Source organism: Protopterus annectens, chromosome 2.part0, assembly GCF_019279795.1.
Source record: "Protopterus annectens isolate FY-2018-M chromosome 2.part0, PAN1.0, whole genome shotgun sequence".
NCBI classification, from domain to species: domain Eukaryota; kingdom Metazoa; phylum Chordata; order Ceratodontiformes; family Protopteridae; genus Protopterus; species Protopterus annectens.
The window spans coordinates 754,170,161-754,194,933 of record NC_056728.1 but is presented as its reverse complement, the minus strand read 5'-3'; the positions used below and the strand labels follow the sequence as shown (position 1 = coordinate 754,194,933).

General features: G+C 44.2%; 1 protein-coding gene across 1 annotated transcript in view; it reads left to right on the top strand.

Annotated features, from left to right (window-relative positions):
* LOC122793226 (polypyrimidine tract-binding protein 3-like) overlaps positions 1–24,773 on the top strand; it is a gene marked incomplete in the record, with an annotated part of 1,714,658 nt that overhangs the window by 831,526 nt on the left and 858,359 nt on the right. The window contains 1 exon segment of the mRNA XM_044061073.1: positions 1,095–1,172. Within this exon segment, the coding sequence (XP_043917008.1) occupies positions 1,095–1,172 (78 nt within the window).

Genomic DNA, 24,773 nt, shown 5'->3' with positions numbered 1-24,773 from the left:
TTTAACTAGATGTCCATTAACAATGTTGCCTTTAAATTAACAGGATGTGTTCTGTCAGAAATCTACTTAATGTTCTGCACTTATTTTGAGTCGTGGTTCTTAATGAACCGTTTTCTTTGTAAGCCATTAAATATATAAGTTTCAATAACCAAAAACTTAACACAATGAAGTCTGAATCTGATAGAAATATTGCTGAAATTCAAATGTCTGAATTATCTTTTTCTAATAAATTATGAAAACATTTGCTTAAGTGGGGTCTATTGCTCCATACATAGCATAGCTACGCTGTTTGTTTAAAATGACTCAAAACATAAATTTTGGATGCTTTTCTAACTTACATTTTTCAAGTAGTTAGTCCTCAGTTGTCTGGTAATATTTCTGTGACTTGTTTCTTTTTGACCATCTGTAATACAGTATCCTTGTGTATTATAGGCTGTAAAGGTTTGATGCCAGTTGTAAGTTGCAAATTACCGTTCACAGCAACATATTTCATCTTAATGAAATTGGGCAAGTCTGTTGAGTCTGTGATGAACCACCTTTTTCAGCATTTTGTTCTCATAAATTGCCGTTGGCTGTGTTTCAGCCCTGCTTCCTTCTTTTGGCCTCAAATGTGGGCTGTATTTAGAATTTTTGGTCTACCTAAATCTATAAGAATCTAATTCTTGGTGTACACACTTTAAAATAAGCATTGTGACCAGAGTCAAACTTTACTCGTTTGTAAGTAGTCTCAAAATGTATGTCTTGATATCTTTCTTGGTAGTGTCCAGCCCTCTCCCTGTAGTTTTTGGATGGGTGAGAATGAATACGGAGGGAAATAAGAAGTTGAAAACTCTTGTGGTTGGCAGCATTACAAATACTTGAATCTGAAAGATTCCTTATGCATAATAAGGGGAGAGAAATGGACCCTTCTTTCAATTGTTTTCTAATCAGTCGAACTGTCAGCTAAAGGAAGCGACTTAAAAGTCATTTTGGTAATATATTAATTAGGAAAAATATTACGACATCAGTTGTTCCTTTAGTGTTTTTTTTTTTGGAAAATGCTTTGAAATTGTGTACTGTTTTCATTCCAATTTGATTTTTTTTTTATTTGGCAGGTGCACCAGGTATCATTTCATCTCCATATGCAGGGGCAGCTGGATTTGCCCCAACCATTGGCTTCCCTCAAGCTGCAGGTTTGATGCCTTAGTTTCATCTTACTTAAAGTTGTATTGGTCATTTCTGGCAGTAGTTGAACAATGAATGGTACTGTGTGTGCCTGATTTTTGGTTGTGTGTAGTTTGCATTTCTAGGGTGTGACTAAGAAAAAAGTGTTTCACGACAGTTCTCACATTTTATTTCTACCATACCAATGTGTAGCCCTTACCCAGTTCCACTATTTTTTTTTCATAATCTTTGGAGTGTTCCAGAAAATGTCTGAAGCCATTTTATAATGCAGTACCATTTTATAGCCTCCCTTTCCATGGACGTCTGTATTACCACATGGTCTCTTGAACCAACCCTGCCATGTTTCCAGAAATTACTCCAGTCATATAATGATACAGTACATTTTATACTGTCTCTCTACCTTGTACCCTTGAGTCACCACAGGCCCCCTGAATCATTGTTGTGATGATTCAAGTTTAAAAACAAACAGCATTTTGGTGCAAATATGCATACAGCCTGCACCTTTTGTATGGAATTTATATCCCTGGTTCTTGAACAAGAGCTGTGGATCCTGGTGGTTTGTACTTGAGTTTTGCTGGCTTGGTGACTTAGACTGCTTTTGTCTTTGGCCACCGACATCAGTGACACAGTGTCAAAAGCTAGAGTCTGCTTTGCATGATTTGTGTGAGCATTTTGTATATGGCTTACTCCATACGGTCATGGGCAGTAATTTAAGATTTGGGTGCTTCAGTGCTTATAATCTTCAAGGGTCTTTTTGCTTGCAGTATATAGTGCATTAGATATTCAATTTTGCTACATTCAGAAGCACAGCACTGTATGTAAGTAACATTTTATAAAGGAATAAATCGCATCTCAGCTTTTACCTTGTGAGATACAAACATTCAGCAAAATACATCAGGAATGAGCAGGTTTAAAGTGCCATGTATATGTATGGGAGAGAAGTACATGAGGTGTGATAGAAAACTCCATGCAACATTAGTTGGTGTGTGTGTCTGTGCGCGCGCATGCCTGTGTCTCTGTGTGCGCGTGTGCCTTTGTGCGTGTGCCTGTGTATGTGCTTGCCTGTGTGTGCGCGCGTGCCTGTGTGTGTGTGTGTGCACGCTTGCCTGTGTGTGCGCACGTGTGCCTGTGTGTCTGCCCATAATCCTAGAAGGCTCTTGCAGGAAAGTATATGTATGGTATAATTATATCAGATATGTAGCTGTGTTTGTATTTAAATGTAATAAAAGTACTTGTTGAAAAAGAAAGCTTTCTGGTAGTAGACAAATGTGCCTTACCAGTTTTTAAGGTTCTCAGTAATTTAGTTTAAATAACAGGTTTTCTGTGGCAAAAATCTGATTGGATGTCCTTTTCAGTCATTCCTCAATGGATGGGTGTCTGAGGATAGGTGTCTGATCCGACTCAGCCTCTTCTAACAGATTTTCAGATCCAAAGTTCTTGAACTCCCTTTACCTATAATGCCCCCACCAACTTAACATACCAGAAATCTCGTTTGCCACCATTCTGCTTCAGATGCAAATCCTATCGAACTCGAGCTTTTGGGGGCTCCTCTTAACACTGTCATGAGTTTAACTACAAAAGAACAAAATGGCAACTGGGCACACCAAGATAGTTTAAGTGCTTTCTTTCATTTATTTTACAGAACTTCATCAGAAACTACATACACAATCAAACCACTCCCTTTTATACCAAATGAATTGTTTAAATTACAAATCAACCAATACCAATCAAATCTCAAGTAAAACACACAAATATTAGTTTCTGCACCTTTTCTTTCAAAAACCATTTAACAAAGTTTTTTTTATTTAAAAAAACATATAAAAATTTATACGTCTTGTTAGATGAAATGTTCTTGAAAGATGTTCCGGTTGATGCCATGGTGGTGGAAGCAGCCACCAAAAAGGAACTTGCAGATCCTTCCGTAACAGTCAATCTCCTCCTTCAGAGCTCGGAGCCAGAGATTATTGGTACCGTGACTGTTGAGGATCTCTCTTTGAAGTCGGGTGAAGTGACATAAATAATTCAGCGAACGCATAGCAAAGGTCGCTGAGGAAAACATCCGCTTACCATACCTGTCCATGGTCCTAGACTCCTTGTTAGGAGGATGGACTGGTACTCTGTTTTTGAGGTAGCTGAAAGAGTCATCTCTATGCTTAGAGAAGAGACGACCCTGTCCTCTTCAGACTTTATCGCATTCAGTTTTACATCCTGAGCCTTGATCCATCCCTTCCACCGGGACAGCCAGTCCAAGCTAGCCTCCAGTCCATCCATCAGGGTATCTTTATCTCTTTTGGTATCTCCCTCAAGCATCCTACCAAGGAGGTCCCACAGAAGAAAAAGTGCAAATGTCTATCACTGAAGATGTGATTTTTAATGAGAGGGAAGTGTCCCCCAGATCACCACTTAAAGATGTCTCCTTTTGAGATACCCTGGAACTCAAACAGAGGTGGTTCGTCTCCAATAACCCTTATCAAGAGGAATCCATGTTTTTGAAGGCTTTCAGGTCTGTCCCATCTTACCCTCCTGGGTGACTTCCCCTGCCAGTGGTCTTGTAGATCTGGTCTCACGGTGGGCATAGAAAGAACTGGGCACTGTCGAGCCTATTCCCAAGAGACAAGACAAAATCCTTGCACCTCCAAAAGCCCATCTACACAGGAGTAAAGGAGTGTCAGTTGATGCCATGGTGGTTGTTGCAGCCATGAGAAAGGAACTAGTGGAACAGAGATGTCCTTCAAGGATGCATCTGCAGTCATCACATATGGGTTGTCCTGCCTCAGGCAGCCCTTCGGTCTGTCCTGCCTCAGGCAGCCCTTCGGTCGGCCGGATTCCAAAGTCTGGGTCCAGAGTTGGCTGATGTCGCCCTTTCCCCGACGTCAGAGCACCTGGGGTATAAAAGCGTCAGCCGACGCCATCTTCCTTAGTCTTTCTTGCCGCGTGGAGCCCGAAGCAGAAGCAGTTAGCAAGTGCCGGTCGGCCAGCTCCTGTAATTCAGCTACCGAAGACTTCAAAAGCGAAGTACCCCGTTGGGGACTCTTTCTTGCCTCAGCCGATGTCGGATAAAGTTAATAATTGCTTAACTTGTGGGAAACAAATACCTCATAAGGATTTCCACTCTTACTGCCTCCCCTGCCTGGGCCCAGACCACAACGTCTCGGCCTGTTGAGCCTGTGCTTCCTTCAACCGACGCACTCTTAGACGTCGGGTGGAGTTTGCAGAGGAATTTTTTGGGGCTAGTTTTTTGTACAATATGCCGTGGGAGACTCCAACTTCACATTTAACAAAGAAACGGAAGGACAAGGACCAACACATGCGGGCTGCAGTTTCGGCTGAAACCACGGCCAGGCCTACCGCGAGTGTCTCGGTCTCGGCTGAAACAGAGTCCTTGGTACTTCCGACCCCCGAAACCGCTCAACTGACAACCTCGTCCCCGGAGACCCCTGCTGAGTCGGTTATTGAATTTCCTTCAGAAACTGGTGTCTTGGAAACTTCCGACACCATTCCTTTAGACAAAACTACACCAGCACGTGGTGCAGCCAGGCCTGCTGCATCCATGTCCATAAAGGCATTCACCAGGGCTAAAGCTGCTAAACACACAAAAGCTATGCCCCCCAGGGTTGTTCCTCAGGGACCCACTACAACTTCACAGATTCTAACCTTAGCAGAGGACCTTATTTCCTTAATTAGGGGCTCTCAACCCCATCCGGACAGGGGCTCTCTTCTCTAGACAAAAGGCCCAGGGTTGAGCCCTCTGATCCCCACTCCTCAGAGGAGGCCTCTGATGGCTCTGCTCTCTCGGTCTACCAGGAGGAGGCTTTTTTGGCCTACGAGGACTCTGATGCAGAGGAATCTATCCCCTCGGCCTCCTGAACTATACTTCGGGGAGACCCTTCACACTATGAGAGAGCATTTCAAATGGCAGGGCCAGGAATTCTCTGATTCCAGGAAAAGATTAAGAACTTTTCTGCATTTACCTCAGCATAGACCTTTGGCTATTCCTCCTGTTTTGAATGTCATTGATGATGTGTACTCTGAGTCTAGCATAACCCCTGACTCTCTTCCTCCGGCCCCTGTCAAACCAGATAGGTACTACAGGGTCCCGGACTCGCATCATTTTCTTTACAAGGCCCACTCTGCTGATCCAGAAACTATTTCCCAGGGCCCTAAATGGGTTGCAGCTGCCACTACTAAAAATCTACTCCCCTCTGAAAGGGAGTCCAGGGCTTTAGAGAGATGGGGTAAAAAAGTGTATACTTCTGCTACTCTTTCTATGAGGGCATTAAATTGTCAATTTCATATGATACAGTATCAAGAGTATTTGTTAGATGAATTGCATAAGAAATTGTCTTCAGCTGAACCCCTAGATCGCAAATCACTTCAGGATCTGGTACATAACTCCCAGCAGGTTAGCAACCATTTCTTGCAGTGTGGTTATGATGTATTGGAAGCTTCATGTAGGTCAGCTATGACAGGTGCAGTCATACGTGTAGGCATGCTTGGCTGAAGGAACAATCTCTGCCAGACCATGTTAAAGCTAAGCTTCTGGATGTTCCTCTGGAAAAGCAAAAGTTATTTGGCTCCACTGCTCAGGAGGTCTTAAAGAAATTTGAGGAAAAGGCAAAATCTGTACAAACAGTCAAAGATTTTCTACAAGTCCAACCACCAAGATTCAGCAGAAATTGGCCTACCAAGAATTGGTCCTTTCCGGACACAGAAAGATTTCAGAGAGGCAAGAACAGGCATGCCAGAGGTAGAGGGCAAGCTAGAGGCTCATACAGAGGACGTCAATGGCAGCCTCCCAACCAGAGAGGTAGTGCAGGACCTACAACTGCTGCACAAGGACAGACTCAATGACTTTGCTTTGACTCCACCAACTAGGGCTCAATTAGAAGCACCTTTGGGCGGAAAGCTTTCTTTATTCTCAGAAAATTGGCACAGTATTACAAGAGACAAATGGACACTGCAAATAATAGACAAAGGTTACAGGTTACATTTTCACACATTGCCAAAAAGAAAAGGCATGCCAGACCTGCCACCAAATCAAAGGGCAGAGGCTTTGAAACAAATTTCCAACTTAATGCAAATGAAAGCTATAGAAAAAGTTCCTCTTTCAGAACAAGGCCAAGGATTTTATTCCAGACTATTCCTTGTTCCAAGAAAAGAAAATCAATGGAGGCCTATTCTCAACTTGTCCGCACTGAATACTTATCTCATTGTGCCAAAATTCAAAATGCTGACTCTACAGCAACTCCTTCCCATGCTGGGCAAGGGGTCTTGGCTGGTGATTCTAGACCTCAAGGAGGCATACCTGCATGTCCCTATCAGACAAAGTTGCAGAAGACACCTCAGATTTCTTGCAGGTTCAGAGCATTATCAATTCTCAGCATTGCCCTTTGGCTTATCTACTTCGCCCAGAGTATTCACGAAATGCCTGGCATCAGTAATTGCACACTGCAGACTTCAGGGGATTCAAATATACCCATATCTGGACGACTGCCTTATACAAGCGGACAGCCAACAAACTTTGGTAAAGGACTTGAATTATGCCATCCACCTACTGCAGGCCTTGGGATACACAGTCAACATTCACAAATCAAGACTTGTTCCATCCCAAAGAATAACTTTTTTGGGTGCGGATCTAGACACAACCACCCAAATGGCTTTTCTCACAGAAGAAAAACAAAGACAACTACTGGATTACTTCAAGAATCTGACACGACAAACTCAGCTGACTGCAAGGAAAATCCTGCAGGCCCTGGGTTACATGGCATCTTGCATTCTTCTGATTCCACAAGCAAGGCTGCATATGAGGAAACTACAATGGTACCTAAGGAGTTTATGGACTCAGCACAGTCACAGCTTAGAAACTTTGATCCCTCTCATTCCATGCCTCCAAAAGGATTTTCTGTGGTGGGCTCAAGCAAGCCAGTCAAACAGGGGTCTGCCCTTCAACAAACCAATAGCCAGCCAAACCATTACAACCGACGCTTCAGACCATGGTTGGGGAGCACACATGGAGGGCAGATGTATTCAAGGACTATGGTCACAAAAGGAGCTACGCATGCACATAAACCAAAAGGAAATGCTGTCAGTGATGCATGCAATCGAGGCCTTCAGACTCTTTCTGCATCAAGGCCACCTGCTAATAAGGACAGACAACACCACAGTTAATGTGGTACATAAACAAGCAAGGAGGCACCCATTCCTACCCTCTTTGCAGACTGGCAATGAATCTATGGGAACTTTCCTTGAAACTCAATATAGAGCTGCAGTCCCAGTTTGTGCCAGGAAAAGACAATATACTGGCGGACAGCTTAAGCAGAAATATCATGGATGTACACGAATGGATGCTGCACCCAGACATCTTCCTACAGATAACACAATCATGGGGAAGGAAGGCCGGGCATAGATCTTTTTGCCTCCCCCCTCAATCATCAGCTGAAGAAATTCTTCTCAAGGACATACCACCCACAAGCATGGAAAGTGGACGCCCTCTCTTTCAGCTGGAGAACTCTGACAGTGTATGCATTTCCACCTCTTCCATTAATGACCAAGGTCTTACTGAAGATCAGGACAGAGCAGCCAAAAGTGATTCTTATAGCTCCGGACTGGCCAAGACAGCACTGGTACCCACTGTTAAAGAGCATGTCACGCACAAAACCATGGCCTCTTCCTCAGTGGCCACTTCTCCTGACACAGCACAATTACAAGACTCTGCATCCCAACCTGAAAACCTTGCAACTAACAGCCTGGAAAATACCTTGACTCCTCCTCAGGATAAGCTATCCCAGAGAGTGAAGGGATATCATCATGGAAGCTCGCCGGCCTTCCACAAGAAAGGGCATATTCAGCAAAATGGAAAAGATTTCACACTTGGAGCACCACAAAGGGCCTAGATGCGGCAGTGATGTACATGGCACATATCCTGGAATACTTGGCAGAAATGCTCCACAATGGCCTGTCTTACTCTTCCATTAAAATTCATGCTTCAGCAATTTCAGCAGAGTACAATACTGATCCACCTGTCTTTTCTCATCCTCTCCTAAGACAGTTTCTAAGAGGAATTAAAAACATCAATCCTCCAAGGAAACCTCCAGTGCCTACTTGGGACCTTAACTTCGTGTTTGAAAAACTAACTCTGCCTCCTATTGAGCCAGCAGCATCTGCAGAACTACAGTTCCTGACTTGGAAGACTGCCTTTCTTCTGGCCATAACCTCAGCAAGAAGAGTATCTGAGTTACAGGCCCTCATGGCAGTACAGCCATTTCTTATTTGTCATCAGGACAGAGTCTCATTGAGAACCAATCCTTCCTTTATGCCAAAGGTGGTATCCAGGGTCTCATTAAACCAAGCTATTCACCTGCCTACCTTCTTTCCAAATCCACAAAACAAAGGGGAGAAACTTCTGCACACCCTGGACATACACAGACAGTTGCGCTACTACTTGGACTTGGACAGAACTAAAAGCTACAGAAAAACTGACCAGTTGTTGGTAGCATATGCTGCTGGAGCACAAGGAAAAGCAATTTCCAAACAGACAATTTCAAAATGGATAGGGAATTGCATTCGTTTTTGTTATTCCTTTCATGGAAAAACTGTGCCAGCTAACATTAGACCTCATTCCACCAGAGCCACAGCCACCTCCACAGCCTTCTTAAGAGGAGTGGCTACCAAGGACATTTTAGAAGCTGCTACATGGAGCTCCGTGCATACATTTTCCAAGCATTACAATTTACCTTTATATTCCAGATCCAGAGCAGGCTTTGCTACAGCAGTCCTGCAGGGCATTTTAGCTACACCATCCTTTACATAGATCCTCCACCCCCAGATTGGCTATGGTATTCTACCCATATGTGATGACTACAGTTGCATCCTTGAAGGACATAGTACAGTTTTGTACCTACCATAAATGTAGATGCCAGATAGGTATGCATCTGCAGTCAGGTTTACCCTCCCTCCTTCCCCTCTTTGGTATTTATTGGGTACTTCTCCCTCTCATAGCTAGCTGGGGTTATCTATTATGGTGTATTTGTTTTGTGTGTATATATATATATATATATATATATACACACACACACACATATATATATATATATATATATATATATATATATATATATATATATATATATATATACACATATATATATTTCTGTGCATGTTTGGAATTTATTGCATTTCTCCAAATTTAGCCTTCCTTTGAGGGCACCTGGCATCTGGGGCAAGAAACACTGAGGAAGATGGCGTCGGCTGACGCTTTTATACCCCAGGCGCTCTGACGTCGGGGAAAGGGCGGCATCAGCCGACGCCAGACCCAGACTTTGAAATCCGGCCGACCGAAGGGCTGCCTGAGGCAGGACAGACCGAAGGGCTGCCTGAGGCAGGACAAACCCATATGTGATGACCGCAGATGCATACCTATCGGACATCTACATTTATGGTAGGTACAAAACTGTACTTTTCTCTGTCAGTCACCTTAACAGGGAGTCTCGGGTGCTTGAGAGGTTAGGGAAGCATGTCTCTGCATCAGTGATCTTTACTTTAAGGTCACTGAATGAATGGTTTGGCACATTTTACCAGATTTCAAAGAGATTTGATCAAGGAGCCTACCAAATCTTTTAGGATCCACTTCTTCCAAGGAAGGGAGTACTATTTCCTCGCAGCTGGCTGCCCCTGCAATCCGTATCTAATTTGTCCATGAGGTTAGTCTCTCATGCTGCAGAAATACCCATGAGTGATTGGTCCAGGCATTTCCATTAGAAAGACACGCCTGGATGTACTTGTGTGATTTTTGCAGAACCATTTAAATCTTCTTTTGTCATTGCACCTTTTGACAGAACCTTGCTGTTTGGTCTCAAGTTAAAAGATTCGCTCTTCAACTGCAGACGAGAAGAAAAGACCCTGTCTGCTCTGGGTGTACATTTTTCTATTCCTCAAAGGTCATTTTCTAGGAACCAATGAGATGGTAGAAAGATGTGGTTCAAGAAATCATAAGGGCCCTTTCAGGAGTCATGGGGAGATAGTTCCCCCAGGGGTAGAAGGGGGAACTCAAATGGAAGATGCTGTCCCGATGAAAGAGGTGGTCCACATAACCATGGGTCTAGTGATTCTTTCTCAGACAGATCCTGTCAGTGCATCTGAATGGAGGCCCGACTGTCTGTTCATGGAGGCAGTAAGGGGGTCATCTATTGCTACAGTTTGGAGAGTCTGGCTAAAATCACAAAACATTTATGGGTGTGGAGGATAATATTCAGAGGATGTTCATAGTGTTACACTGCTGCAGTCATTACACTAGGGTTAACCTGCCGTCAGGCGGTCCCGCAGTCGGCCCAAATTCCAAAGTCTTGGTCCGGCGTCGGTTGCTGTTGCTTCTTCCCTGACGTCAGTGCGCCAGGGGTATATAAGATGCATCCGACGCCATTGTCTTCAGTCTTTCTTGCTGCGCATTGCCCGAAGCAGACGCAGTTCGCAAGTGCCGGTCGGCCTACTCCTGAGATTTTCAAAGTCGAATTTCAGATGTGAAGTCTTCAATAAAGCTAAGTACCCCGTGGGGGAAACATTTTTCTTCCAAGGAAGGGAGTACTATTTCCTCGCAGCTGGCTGCCCCTGCAAACCGTATCTAATTTGTCCATGAGGTTAGTCTCTCATGCTGCAGAAATACCCATGAGTGATTGGTCCAGGCATTTCCATTAGAAAGACACGCCTGGATGTACTTGTGTGATTTTTGCAGAACCATTTAAATCTTCCTTTGTCATTGCACCTTTTGACAGAACCTTGCTGTTTGGTCCCAAGTTAAAAGATTCACTCTTCAACTGCAAACGAGAAGAAAAGACCCTGTCTGCTCTGGGTGTACATTTTTCTACTCTTCAAAGGTCATTTTCTAGGAACCAATGAGATGGTAGAAAGATGTGGTTCAAGAAATCATAAGGGCCCTTTCAGGAATCATGGGGAGATAGTTCCCCCAGGGGTAGAAGGGGGAACTCAAATGGAAGATGCTGTCCCGATGGAAGAGGTGGTCCACATAACCATGGGTCTAGAGATTCTTTCTCAGACAGATCCTGTCAGTGCATCTGAATGGAGGCCCGACTGTCTGTTCATGGAGGCAGTAAGGGGGTCATCTATTGCTACATTTGGAGAGTCTGGCTAAAATCACAAAACATTTATGGGTGTGGAGGATAATATTCAGAGGATGTTCATCATGTTACACTGCTGCAGTCATTACACTAGGGTTAACCTGCCGTCAGGCGGTCCCGCAGTCGGCCCAAATTCCAAAGTCTTGGTCCGGCGTCGGTTGCTGTTGCTTCTTCCCTGACGTCAGTGCGCCAGGGGTATATAAGATGCATCCGACGCCATTTTCTTCAGTCTTTCTTGCTGCGCAGTGCCCGAAGCAGAAGCAGTTCGCAAGTGCCGGTCTGCCTACTCCTGAGATTTTCAAAGTCGAATTTCAGATCTGAAGTCTTCAATAAAGCTAAGTACCCCGTTGGGGAAACATTTTTCTTGCCTCAGACCAATGTCAGAAAAAGTTAATAGTTGTATTTCTTGTGGGAAGCAAATACCTCATAAGTACTTCCACTCTTACTGTATTCCATGCCTAGGCCCTGATCACGACGTCACTAGTTGTCGGTTTTGTGCGAGATTTAACAAATGCACTATAAAAAGATGTTTTGATTTTGCTTTACACTACATTGGCCGAAGGTTCAATTATACTATGCTGTCGGATCAACCGACGACCGCAATTCCGAAAAAAACGCAAAGACAAGGATAAGGACAGGCATCCGAGGTCCAAAACAGACGAAACCTCTTCTAGGCCAGTCGCCGGGTCTCAGTGAGGCACTTTTGCAGCCCCTGACACCCGCTACCTCAGAGCCACAGGCCGCCTCCGACTCCCACGTGGAGACAACTAGGCCTCTGTAAACTCAAGGTATTGGGCTTACAGAAACAAATGCCTCAGATGGGTCCGGAGCCACTGAGCAGGCATCGGCTTCTGAGGGTGTTTTCAGACCTTCACAACTTACCATTAAAGCAACAGCCAAGACAAAAGTACCATTAAAGACAAAGAAGCAAGTACAGCATTCTCCTGGACAGTCCTCCATGCCTAAGAAACAGATGCTTAAAATGGCCGAAGACCTCATTACTCTAATCAGGGGTTCCCATCCCCCTCCTGAGAAAAGGTCTAGGTAGGATACTGACTAAGATTCCTCTGATCAGGTTTCCATTTCCTCTGATTCCTCTTCAGACCAGGGATACTCTACCCCACTGTGAGGACTCTGATGCTGAAGAATCTTCCCCTTCAGCCTCTCCTCCTGAGGATTATTCTTTTGGGGAAACTTTACATACCATGAGGGAGCATTTACATTGGGAAAGTCAGGATTATTCAGAATCCAAGAAAAGGCTCAGGGATTTCCTTTTATTGCCTCAGCACAGGCCCCTGGCTATTCCGCCTGTGCTAGATATTGTGGATGATGTGTTCTCTGAATCCAGCTTATCTCCTGATTCTTTGCCCCCTGCACCAGATAAGCCAGATAGACATTATCTCTCACAAGTCAATTACATTGACTCTCACAAGTTTCTTTATAAAAACCCTTCTGCTGATCCAGAAACTATTTCCCAGGGTCCAAAAGGGGTTAAGGCTTCCATTGCAAAAAATCCACTACCCTCTGACAGATTAGAGAGCTTTGGATAGATGGGGGAAGAAAGTTTACGCTTCTGCAACTTTAGCAATAAGGGCTTTAAATTGCCAGTTTCACATGCTTAAGTACCAACAATATTTAATGGCTCAGTTAAAACAGAAAATGCTTGCAAGCTCAGAAGCTCCTGACTGTAAAGAAATGCAGGATGTATTGCATGCAGTTGAACAGGTGGGAAAACATACTCTGCAGTGTGGTTTTGATTCTTTAGAGGCCTCTTGTAGAGCCGCAGTTACAGGTTCTGTGATTCGAAGACATGCTTGGTTAAATGAAAAGAGTTTACCTGATCATGTTAAGACAAAATTATTGGATGCTCCTTTACAGCATGATACCTTGATCATCGTGTTACACTGCATCACACTTGGGTTATCTGCCATCAGGCGGTCCCGCAGTCGGCCCGAGTTCCAAAGTCTTAATCCGGTGTTGTTTGCTGTCGCTTCTTCCCTAATGTCAGTATGACAGGGGTATAAAAAAGGCAACCGATGCCATTTTCTTTAGTCTTTCTTGCCGCGCGGTGCCCGAAGCAGAAGCAGTTCGCAAGTGCCGGTCGGCCGACTCCTGAGATTTTCAAATCAAATTTCAGACCGAAGTCTTTAATAAAGCTAAGTACCCCGTTGGGGAACCTTTTCTTGCTTCAGTCCGATGTCAGAAAAAGTTAATTGCATTTCTTGTGGGAAGCAAATACCTCATAAGGATTTTCATTCTTATTGTATCCCTTGCCTAGGCCCAGACCACGACGTCACAGGTTGTCTGTTTTGTGCCAGGTTTAACAAACAAACTATTAAACGTCTGTTTGATTTCGCCCGACATTATTTTGGTAGAAAATTTAATTATACCATGCCGTCGGAGAAACCGACAACCAGGATGCATAAAAAGCACAAAGATAAGGACAGGTAGCCGAGACCCAAACCAGACACCAAGGCCTCTGCTAGGCCAGTCGCCGGGTCTCTAGTTTTCAGTGAGGCACCTATGCAGCCCCTGACAACCGCTGAATTATAACCCCAGCTTGCATCCGACTCCCAAGCGGAGATTGCAGGGCCTCCAGAGCCTTTATCTTTAGGCCCTTCTGACTCCATGGCTGAAGGGGATTCGGGTGCAGTTGAAAGGCCGTCAGTTGCTGAAGGTGTCTTCAGACTGACTACACTTACTATAAAATCCTATGCAAAATTGAAAACTCCATCAAAAGTAAGGAAGCCTGTACAGCAGTCTCCAGTGCAAGGCCCCATGCCTAAGAATCAGATGCTTAAGATGGCCGAAGACTTAATTACCCTAATCAGGGGTTCCCATCCCCCACCTGACAAAAGGCCTAGACAGGAGGAGGACTACGCTTCCTCTGACCAGGTTTCCATTTCGTCAGATTCTTCTGAGGAACTGGAGTACTCTTTTCCCCTTATGAAGACTCTGATGCTGAAGAGTCTATTCCTTCAGCATCTCTCCCAGAAAACTACTCTTTTGGGGAAACTTTACATACCATGAGGGAACATTTCCACTGGGAAGGCCAGGATTACTCTGTTTCTAAGAAAAGGCTCCTAGAGTTCCTCTTACTACCCCAGCACAGACCCCTTGCTATTCCACCTGTGTTAGACATTGCGGATGATGTTTATTCAGAATCTAGCCTTAAACCAGATTCATTACCTCTTGCACCAGCCAAACCAGACAGAGACTACAGAGTCCCTGACTCACATAAATTCCTATATAAAAGCCCTGTTGCTGACCCAGAAACTATTTTCCAGGGTCCCAAAGGGGTTAAGGCCTCTATTGCTAAAAGTCCTGTACCGTCTGAAAGGGATTCTAGAGCACTAGACAGATGGGGAAAGAAAGTATATACCTCAGCTACTCTAGCTATGAGGGCCTTAAATTGCCAGTTTCACATGCTGAAATATCAACAATATTTGATGTCTCAATTAAAACAAAAAATGAGCACACATACAGAGCAGCCTGATTACAAGGAAATGGAAGATTTGTTGCATGCAGCAGAACAAGTGGGAAAACATACTTTGCAGTGTGGATTTGATTCATTGGAAGCTTCTTGCAGAGTAGCTGTGTAACAGGCTCTGTCATTCGTAGCCATGTTTGGTTAAAAGAACAAACTTTACCTGATCATGTTAAAACAAAGTTATTAGATGCACCCTTACAGAAGGATGTTTTATTTGGTGTGAAAGCAGAAGAGGTTTTAAAGAAAATGGAGGATAAGGCAAAATCTATGCAGACGGTCAAGGATTTTTTACAGGTTCAACCCCCTTGTTTCAGCAGAAATTGGCCAACCAAAAACTGGTCCTTCCCAACTTCTGACAGACCATAGAGGGGCAAATACAGACTCCCAAGGGGCAGAGGCCAGCCACAAGGCTCTTACAAGCCACGGCAATGGGGTGCCACAACCCAGAAAGGAGAAGACAGGTCTCAAACTATCAGAAGACAATCACAATGACTTACCCCTCAGACTGCCAAGCAAATCACTCTTGGCAGCTCCCTTGGGAGGAAAACTTGCACTTTTTGCAGACAATTGGCACATCATCACAAAAGACAAATGGGTCCTAAATATTGTAACTCAAGGATACAGGTTCCACTTTCACACTTTACCAAGGATAAAAGGAATGCCAAACCTGCCATCAAATCAACGGGCAGAGGCTCAAAAACAAATTACAGCACTCATGGACAAGAGAGCCATTCAACAGGTTCCTACACAGGAGCAAGGACAAGGATTTTACTCAAGATTCTTTCTGGTTCCCTGAAAGGACAAAGCCTGGAGTCCCATTCTGGACCTTTCAATTCTAAACACATACCTGGAAGTACCCAAATTTAAGATGCTCACACTACAGCAACTTCTTCCCATGCTGGTAAAGAAGGCTTGGCTAGTAACGTTGGACCTCAAGGAGGCATACCTGCATGTCCCTATCAGACAAAATTGCAGAAGATACCTCAGATTTATAGCAGGTACAACTCATTACCAATTCTCTGCACTGCCCTTTAGCTTATCTACTGCGCCCAGGGTCTTCACAAAATGCCTGGTACCAGTAATTGCATACTGCAGACAACGAGGAATCCAAATATATCCATACCTGGATGACTGCCTTATTCAAGCAGACAGAAAGGGCATTCTTTTAAAACATCTGGCATTTGTAAAAAACCTACTAAATTGCCTAGGGTACACAATAAATGAAAAGAAGTCAAAACTAGTGCCCGCACAAGACGTAATATTCCTGGGTGCCAGCTTAAATACAACAGCCCAGATGGCTTATCTCACGCCAGACAAGCAAGGACAACTGACTCAGTACTTCAAAATGATGGCAACAAAGACCCAACTCCCTGCAAGAAAAATTCTGCAGGCCTTGGGATTCATGGCATCTTGCATACTACTAATACCATATGCCAAACTGCATATGAGTAAATTACAATGGTACCTGAAAAGCGTATAGACTCATCACAGCCACAGCTTGGAAACAATAATACCACTAATTTCCCTGCCTTCAACAGGAGTTTCTGTGGTGAGCTTAGGCATGTCACCTCAACAATGGTCAGCCTTTCACCTTGCCCACAGCCAGGCAAACAATGACAACAGATGCATCGGATTACGCCTGGGGGAGCACACATAGGGCAGGGTATTCAGGGCAAATGGTCTGCAGATCAAATGCATCTCCACATCAATCAAAAAGAGATGCTAGCTGTACAAAATGCCCTAACAGCTTTCAAGGACCTCCTACATCCAGGACAACTTCTAATAAAGACGGACAACACCACAGTGATGTGGTACAGAAACAAACGAGGGGGCACACATTCCTACCCCCTATGCAGGCAAGCAATGACCTTGTGGAACACAGCACTGACCTACCAAGTTCAACTACAAGCACAATTCCTGCCAGGAAAGAAAAATACATTGGCAGACGAACTAAGCAGAAATATCATGGATCCTCACTAGTGGAAACTAGACCCACAAGTATTCACAATGATAACTCAAAAATGGGGGAGCCCAGACATAGATCTGTTTGCCTCCACCCAAAAACTACCAACTGCGAAAGTTTTGCACAAGGACATACCACACACTAGCTTGGAAAGTGGATGCCCTCTCATTCAGTTGGAAAACACTAACAGTGTATGCCTTTCCTCCACTGCCTCTTCTGGCAAAGGTGCTGCTAAAAGCCAGATTAGAGAGGCCACAAATGATGCTCATTGCTCCAGACTGGCCACGCCAACACTGGTATCCAATATTAAGGAACATGGCTCAAGGCCCACCATGGATTTTACCTCAAATTCCTCACCTGCTGACTCAGCAAAACAATCAGATCCTACACAGCCAGCTCAAGACTTTAAATCAGGCTGCATGGCAGATTATCTAAACAACCAGTCAACACTTCTCTCTACAGCTGTTATGGATGTCATTCTGGAGGCCAGGAGACCCAGCACCAGGAAAACCTACTCAGACAAATGGAAAAGATTCTGCGCCTGGAACCCGGCTGAAGGCCAAAATCCTCTTGTCCCAAATAGTCCTCAGATTCTGCAATATTTAACTGAGATGTTGCACAAAGGCCTTTCCTTTTCATCTATAAAGAGCCACGCTTCAGCTATTTCAGCTCATTACAACACAGATCCTTCTATTTTTTCACATCCATTATTAAGACAGTACCTCAGAGGGGCTAAGAACATAAGACCACCCCGAAGAGCACCAACACCAACTTGGGACCACAATTTTGTTTTGGAAAAACTTACCACTACCACTTACCTCTATACTCAAAACCCAGAGCTGGGTTTACCACTGCAATTTTGCAGGGCCTACTAGCTTCTCCAAACCTTGTTTAGTACCAACCGCCCAGCCTTAGCTTTGGGATTCAACCCAAGTGTGATGACTGCAGCAGTGTAACACGATGAACATAGTACAGTTTTGTACCTACCATAAATGTAGATGTTCGAGTGTTCACACTGCTGCAGTCCAGGTTACCCTCCCACCTTCCCCTCTTCTTTACTTGGGTTTTATCTATAGCTCCCTGTTTATACAATCTCTAAGATGTAGTTCTATATGGTGTATTTGCTTACAGCCGTAGCTATTGTTTTCTACTTATGTAATTTACTTAGGATTATGTATTGCCTTCCTATTTGGGGGCACCTGACATCCGGGGCAAGAAACACTGAAGAAAATGGCGTCAGCTGCCTCTTTTATACCCCTGTCGCACTGACATCAGGGAAGAAGCGACAGTAACCAACACCGGACCAAGACTTTGGAACTCGGGCTGACTGCGGGACCGCCTGACAGCAGATAACCCAAGTGTGATGACTGCATCAGTGTGAACACTTGAACATCTACATTTATGGTAGGTACAAAACTGTACTTTTGGTGTTAAGGTAGAAGAGGTGTTAAAGAAAATGGAGGATAAAGCTAAATCTATGCAAACAGTCAAGGATTTCTTACAGGTACAGCCACCTCGATTTAGCAAAAATTGGCCAACAAAGAATTGGTCCTTTCCAATGTCAGGCCGCAGAGAGACCGATACAGATGCCCAAGAGGCAGATCTCAACCCCAAGGCTCTAACAGACAACAACAGTGGGGGCACCTCAACCCCGAAAGGAGGTGAGGATAAGTCTCAGCCTTACAGGAAACAGTCCCAATGACTTCCCCCTTCGTACGCCAATCACTTCCCTTTTGGCAGCCCCTTTAGGGGGAAAACTAGCACTTTTTTCCTCAAAACTGGCAAACGATCACCCAAGACAAATGGTTTCTGAATATTGTGTCCCACGGTTACAGGTTCCACTTTCATACTTTACCAAGGCTAAAAGGAATGCCAGACCTGCCACAAAATCAATGGGCAGAGGCACAAAAACAAATTTCAGCCCTCATGGACATGAGAGCTATTCAAAAAGTACCACAACAGGAACAAGGACAAGGATTTTACTCAAGACTCTTCCTGGTCCCCAGAAAGGACAAGGCCTGGAGGCCCATACTAGACCTTTCAATTCTAAATATTAACTGGATATTCCGAAATTCAAAATGTTGACATTACAGCAGCTTCTACCCATGCTGGGCAAGAAGGCTTGGCTTGTTACTCTGGACCTCAAAGAGGCATACCTGCATGTCCCTGTCAGACAAAATTGCAGAAGATACCTCAGATTCAAAGCTGGTACAATGCACTACCAATTCTCTGCACTGCCCTTTGGCTTATCTACTGCACCCAGGGTCTTTACCAAGTGCCTGGCACCAGTAATTGCATTTTGCAGACAAAAAGGAATTCAAATATATCCATACCTGGACGACTGCCTCATTGAAGCAGAGACAAAGGGCATCCTTCTACAGCAACTGGAGTTTGTAAAAAGGTTGCTAATTTCTCTAGGGTACACAGTAAACAAAAAGAAGTCAAAACTAGTGCCCTCACAACAGATTATATTCCTGGGTGCCAGCTTAAATACAATGGCCCAGATGGCTTATCTCACGCCAAACAAACAAGTTCAACTAACTCAATATTTTCAATTACTGGCAAAAAAGTCCCATCTCCTTGCAAGAAAAATTCTGCAGGCCCTGGGATTCATGGCATCCTGCATACTACTACTACCATATTCCAGACTGCATATGAGGAAATTACAAAGGTACCTAAAAAGTGTTTGGACTCAACACTCCCACAGTTTAGAAGCAGTAATACCAGTGATTCCCTGCCTACAACAGGAGTTTCGATGGTGGGCACAGGCATGTCACCTAAACAAGGGTCAGCCTTTTACCCTACCCACAGCCAGGCAGACTCTAACAACAGATGCTTCGGATTACGCCTGGGGAGCACACATGGCAGGGAAATGCATTCAGGGCCAGTGGACCACAGACCAGATGCATCTTCACATCAATCAAAAAGAGATGTTGGCTGTTCAAAATGCCCTAACAGCTTTCAAGGACCTTCTGCATCCAGGACAATTATTATTAAAGACAGACAACACCACAGTAATGTGGTACATAAGCAAGCAAGGGGGCACTAATTCTTATCCCCTATACAGGCAAGCCATGACCTTGTGGAACACAGCTCTAACTTAAGTTCATCTGCAAGCACAATTCCTACCAGGAAAGAAAAATACTCTGGCAGACAATTTCAGCAGAAATGTCATGGACCCTCACAAATGGAAATTGAATCAACAAATCTTCAGCATGGTAAAGGAAAAATGGGGATGCCCAGACATAGATCTTTTTGCCTGATCACTGAATTGCCAACTACAAAAATTCTGCGCAAGGACTTATCACACACAAGCATGGAAAGTGGATGCTCTCTCCTTAAGCTGGAAAAGCCTAAAAGTGTATGCCTTTCCACCACTGCCTCTCCTCTCAAAGGTACTCCTAAAAGCCAGACAAGAAAAACCACAGATGATCCTGATTGTTCTAGACTGGCCACGCCAGCACTGGTACCCAATCTTAAAGAACTTAGCTCAAGGCCCACCATGGATTTTGCCTCAAATTCCACACCTTCTGACCCAAAACAATCAGATCCTGCATGGTCAGCTCAAAGCCCTAAACCTGGCTGCATGGCAGATTCATTAGTCAAACAGGCAACACCTCTCTAAAGCTGTTATGGATGTCATTTTGGAGGCCAGGAGGCCTAGCACCAGGAAAGCTTACTCAGAAAAATGGAAGAGATTCTGCGCCTGGAACCAGGCTCAAAGCCTTGACCCTCTTGTCCCAAACATTCCTCAGATTTTACAATACTTAACTGAGATGCTGGACAAAGGCCTATCCTTCTCATCAGTTAAGATCCACGCCTCTGCCATTTCAGCTCATTACAACACGGATCCTCCTTTATTTTCTCACCCTTTGCTAAAGCAGTACCTCAGAGGGGCTAAAAACATAAGACCACCCCAGAGAGCACCAGCACCAACTTGGGACCTCAATTTTGTTTTGGAAAAACTGACCCTGCCACCTTTTGAGCCAGCCAATACAGCCAATCTAAAATTTTTATCATGGAAAACAGCTCTGTTCCTGGCAGTAACTTCAGCACAAAGAGTCTCAGAGCTACAGGCATTAATGGCAGTGGAACCTTTTATAATTTTTCATCAGGACAGAATTTCTTTAAGGACAAACCCTACCTTTATGCCAAAGGTGGTATCTAGTGTGGCTCTTAACCAAACCATCCGTTTGCTAACTTTTTATCCAAACCCCCAGAATAAAGGAGAGAAACTTCTGCACTCTTTGGACATGCACAGGCAGCTACACTTCTACTTGGACAAAACAAAAGCTTTCAGGAAAACTGAGCAACTGTTTGTAGCATATGCTGCAGGATCACAGGGCAAGGCTATCTCAAAGCAGACTATATTCAAATGGATAGGACACTGTATTCATTACTGCTGCACACAGCATGGAAAATCGGTCCCTAATAACATCAGGCCACATTCCACTAGGGCAACAGCCACTTCAACAGCCTTTCTCAGAGGAGTACCTACCAAGGAAATTTTGGAGGCTGCAACTTGGAGTTCAGTGCACACCTTTTCCAAGCATTACCACTTGCCTCTTTACTCTAAATCCAGAGCAGGATTTGCCACTGTAGTTCTGCAGGGCCTCACAGCCAATCCGAACTCTTTATAGACCAGCCACCCAACCTTAGCTTTGGGATTCTACCCAAGTGTAATGACTGCAGCAGTATTACATGATGAACATAGTACAGTTTTGTACCTACCATAAATGTAGATGTTAGTGTTCACACTGCTGCAGTCCAGGTTACCCTCCCTCCATCCCCTCTGAACTAGCTGGACTTATCTATACCTTTCTATCCTATACAACCTTTGAGGTGTATTTGCTTGTACCTGAAGGTATTGTTTTTATTTTCTATGTATATTTTTTACTAGCAATATGTATTGCCTACCTACTTGGGAGCACCTGACATCTGGGGCAAGAAAAACTGAAGAAAATGGCGTCGGATGCATCTTATATACCCCTGGCACACTGACGTCAGGGAAGAAGCGACAGCAACTGACGCCGGACCAAGACTTTGGAACTCTGGCCGACTACGGGACCGGGATCGCCTGATGGCAGGAATAACCCAAGTGTAATGACTGCACTCGAACACTACATTTATGGTAGGTACAAAACTGTACTTTTCTATTTCTTCCGATTCCTCTTCTGATCAGGAATTTGCTATTCCACCCTATGAGGATTCAGATGCAGATGAATCCATCCCATCTGCGTCTCCTCCTGAAGATTATTCTTTTGGTGAAACCTTGCATACTTTGAGGGAACATTTTCATTGGGAGAGTCTAGATTTCTCAGAATCAAAAAAGAGGCTTAGGGATTTCCTTCTCCCTCAGCATAGGCCTTTGGCCATACCTCCTGCATTAGACATTGTTGTTGATGTATTTTCGGAATCAAACATGGCTCCAGATTCCCTACCTCCGGCTCCTAGCAAGCCAGACAGATATTACAGGGTTCCTGACTCCCACAAATTTTTATTCAAAAATCCCGGTGCTGACCCTGAAACTATCTCACAGGGTCCCAAAGGTGTAAAGGCCTCCACAGCTAAGAATCCTACCCCCTCTGATAGAGATTCCAGGGCGCTGAATAGATTGGGAAAGAAGGTTTATACTTCTGCTACCTTGGCAATTAGGGCCTTAAACTGCCAGTTTCATATGTTTAAATATCAACAGCATGTTATGGGATTATTGAAACAGAAAATTATGTTGATTTCTGAATGTGTGGAAAATAAAGAATTACAGGAATTATTGCATGCAGCAGAACAGGTTGGGAAAGCATGCTTTGCAATGTGGTTTTGATTCCTTGGAGGCCTCCTGCAGGGCCGCAGTTACTGGATCTGTGATTAGAAGACATGCCTGGCTTAAAGAGCAAAATCTGTCTGATCATGTTAAAGCTAAGTTGTTGGATGCACCTTTACAACATGATACTGTGTTTGGTAATAGGGCAGAAGAGGTTTTAAAGAAAATGCAAGACGAAGCTAAGTCAATGCAAACTGTAAAAGACTTCTTACAAGTGCAGCCATCAAGATTCAGTAGACACTGGCCTACAAAAATTGGTCCTTGCCTTTGTCCGACAGAGCCTCACGGGGCAAATCCAGGTGCTCAAAAGGTTCTAGATACCAATCACAGGTTCCTACAGGTCAAAGCAATGGGGTGCCTCCTCCTCCAAATCTGGAGGAAATAGCACAACCCTACAGTAAGCAGTCTCAATGACTTCCGTCTGCCATCACCAAGCACTTATCTTTTGGCAGCCCCCTTAGGGGGAAAAACTAGCACTTCATGCTCAAAATTGGCAGTTAATAACCGAGGACAAGTGGGTATTAAACATAGTATCCCAGGGATACAGATTTCATTTCCATACCTTGCCAATTCCAAATGGTTGGCCAGATCTGCCACAAAATCAATGGGCAGAGGCACAGAAATAAGTTAAGTCCCTCATGGATATGGGGGCTATTCAGCCAGTATCAGAACTAGAAAAAGGACAAGGTTTTTACTCGACTGTTCTTGGTACCCAGAAAAGACAATGCCTGGTGCCCAATACTGGATTTATTGATTTTGAACACTTTCCTGGGCATCCCAAAATTCAAAATGCTGACTTTGCAACAGCTTCTGCCCATGCTGGGCAAGAACGCTTGGCTAGTGACTCTAGACTTGAGGCATACCTGCATATCCCAATAAGGAAATCGTGCAGAAGATACCTCCGCTTCAAGGCTGGTTTTATGCATTACCAATTCTCTGCACTGCCCTTTGGCTTATCTTCTGCGCCCAGGGTCTTTACAAAGTGCCTGGCACCAGTAATTGCATTTTGCAGACAAAGCAGCATACAAATTTATCCATACTTGGATGACTGTCTCATTCAAGCACAAAACAAGGACATTCTTCTTCAACATCTGACATTTATAAAAAGGCTTCTAATATGCCTAGGGTACACAATAAACAAAAAGAAATCACAACTGGTACCTTCTCAGATTACATTCCTGGGTGCAAGTTTGAATACAACTCCCCAGATGGCTTACCTTACGCCAGACAAAGGCAACTGAGTATTTACTTCAAACAGATGGCAACAAAAACCTAGCTATCTGCAAGACAAATTCTGCAGGCTTTGGGGTTCATAGCATCCTGCATTCTACTAATTCCATATGCAAGACTGCATATGAGGAAACTACAGTGGTACCTAAAAAGTTTATGGAGTCAACATTATCACAGCCTGGAAACAATGATTCCTCTCATTCCCTGCCTACAACAGGAGTTTCTTTGGTGGGCAGAGACATGTCACCAGAACATGGGACGGTCTTTCACTCTACCCCCTGCCAACCAAACCCTAACTACAGACGAATCAGACTATGCTTGGGGGGCTCACCTGGCGGGGAGATGCATTCGGGGCATATGGAGCCCAAAACAAATACACCTGCGTATCAACCAGAAAGAGTTGTTAGTTCAGAATGCTCTGACAGCCTTCAAGGACTTACTTCATCCAGGACAACTACTGATAAAGACGGACAACACCACTGTTATGTGGTACATAAACAAGCAGGGGGGTACACATTCCTACCCCCTTTGCAAACTAGCCATGGCATTGTGGGACACAGCCCTGACTTAGTAAGTACCTCTTCAAGCTCAATTCCTGCTAGGGAAACAAAATACTCTGGCAGATGACCTAAGCAGAAATCTTATGGACCCGCATGAGTGGAAACTGGATCCACAAGTCTTCAACATAACAGAGAAATGGGGGAACCCGGACATAGATCTATTTGCCTCTCCCCAGAATTATCAGCTGGACAAATTCTGTACAAGGACTTATCACAGACAAGCATGGAAAGTGGATGCCCTAACCTTCAGTTGGAAAAAAATGTATCAGTCTACACCTTTCCTCCTCTGCCTCTTCTTCCCAAGGTCCTACTAAAGGTCAGACAGGAAAAAACAAAAATGATCCTAATTGCCCCAGACTGGCCTCACCACCACTGGTACCCAATTTTAAGGAATATGTCTCAACTCCCTCCTTGG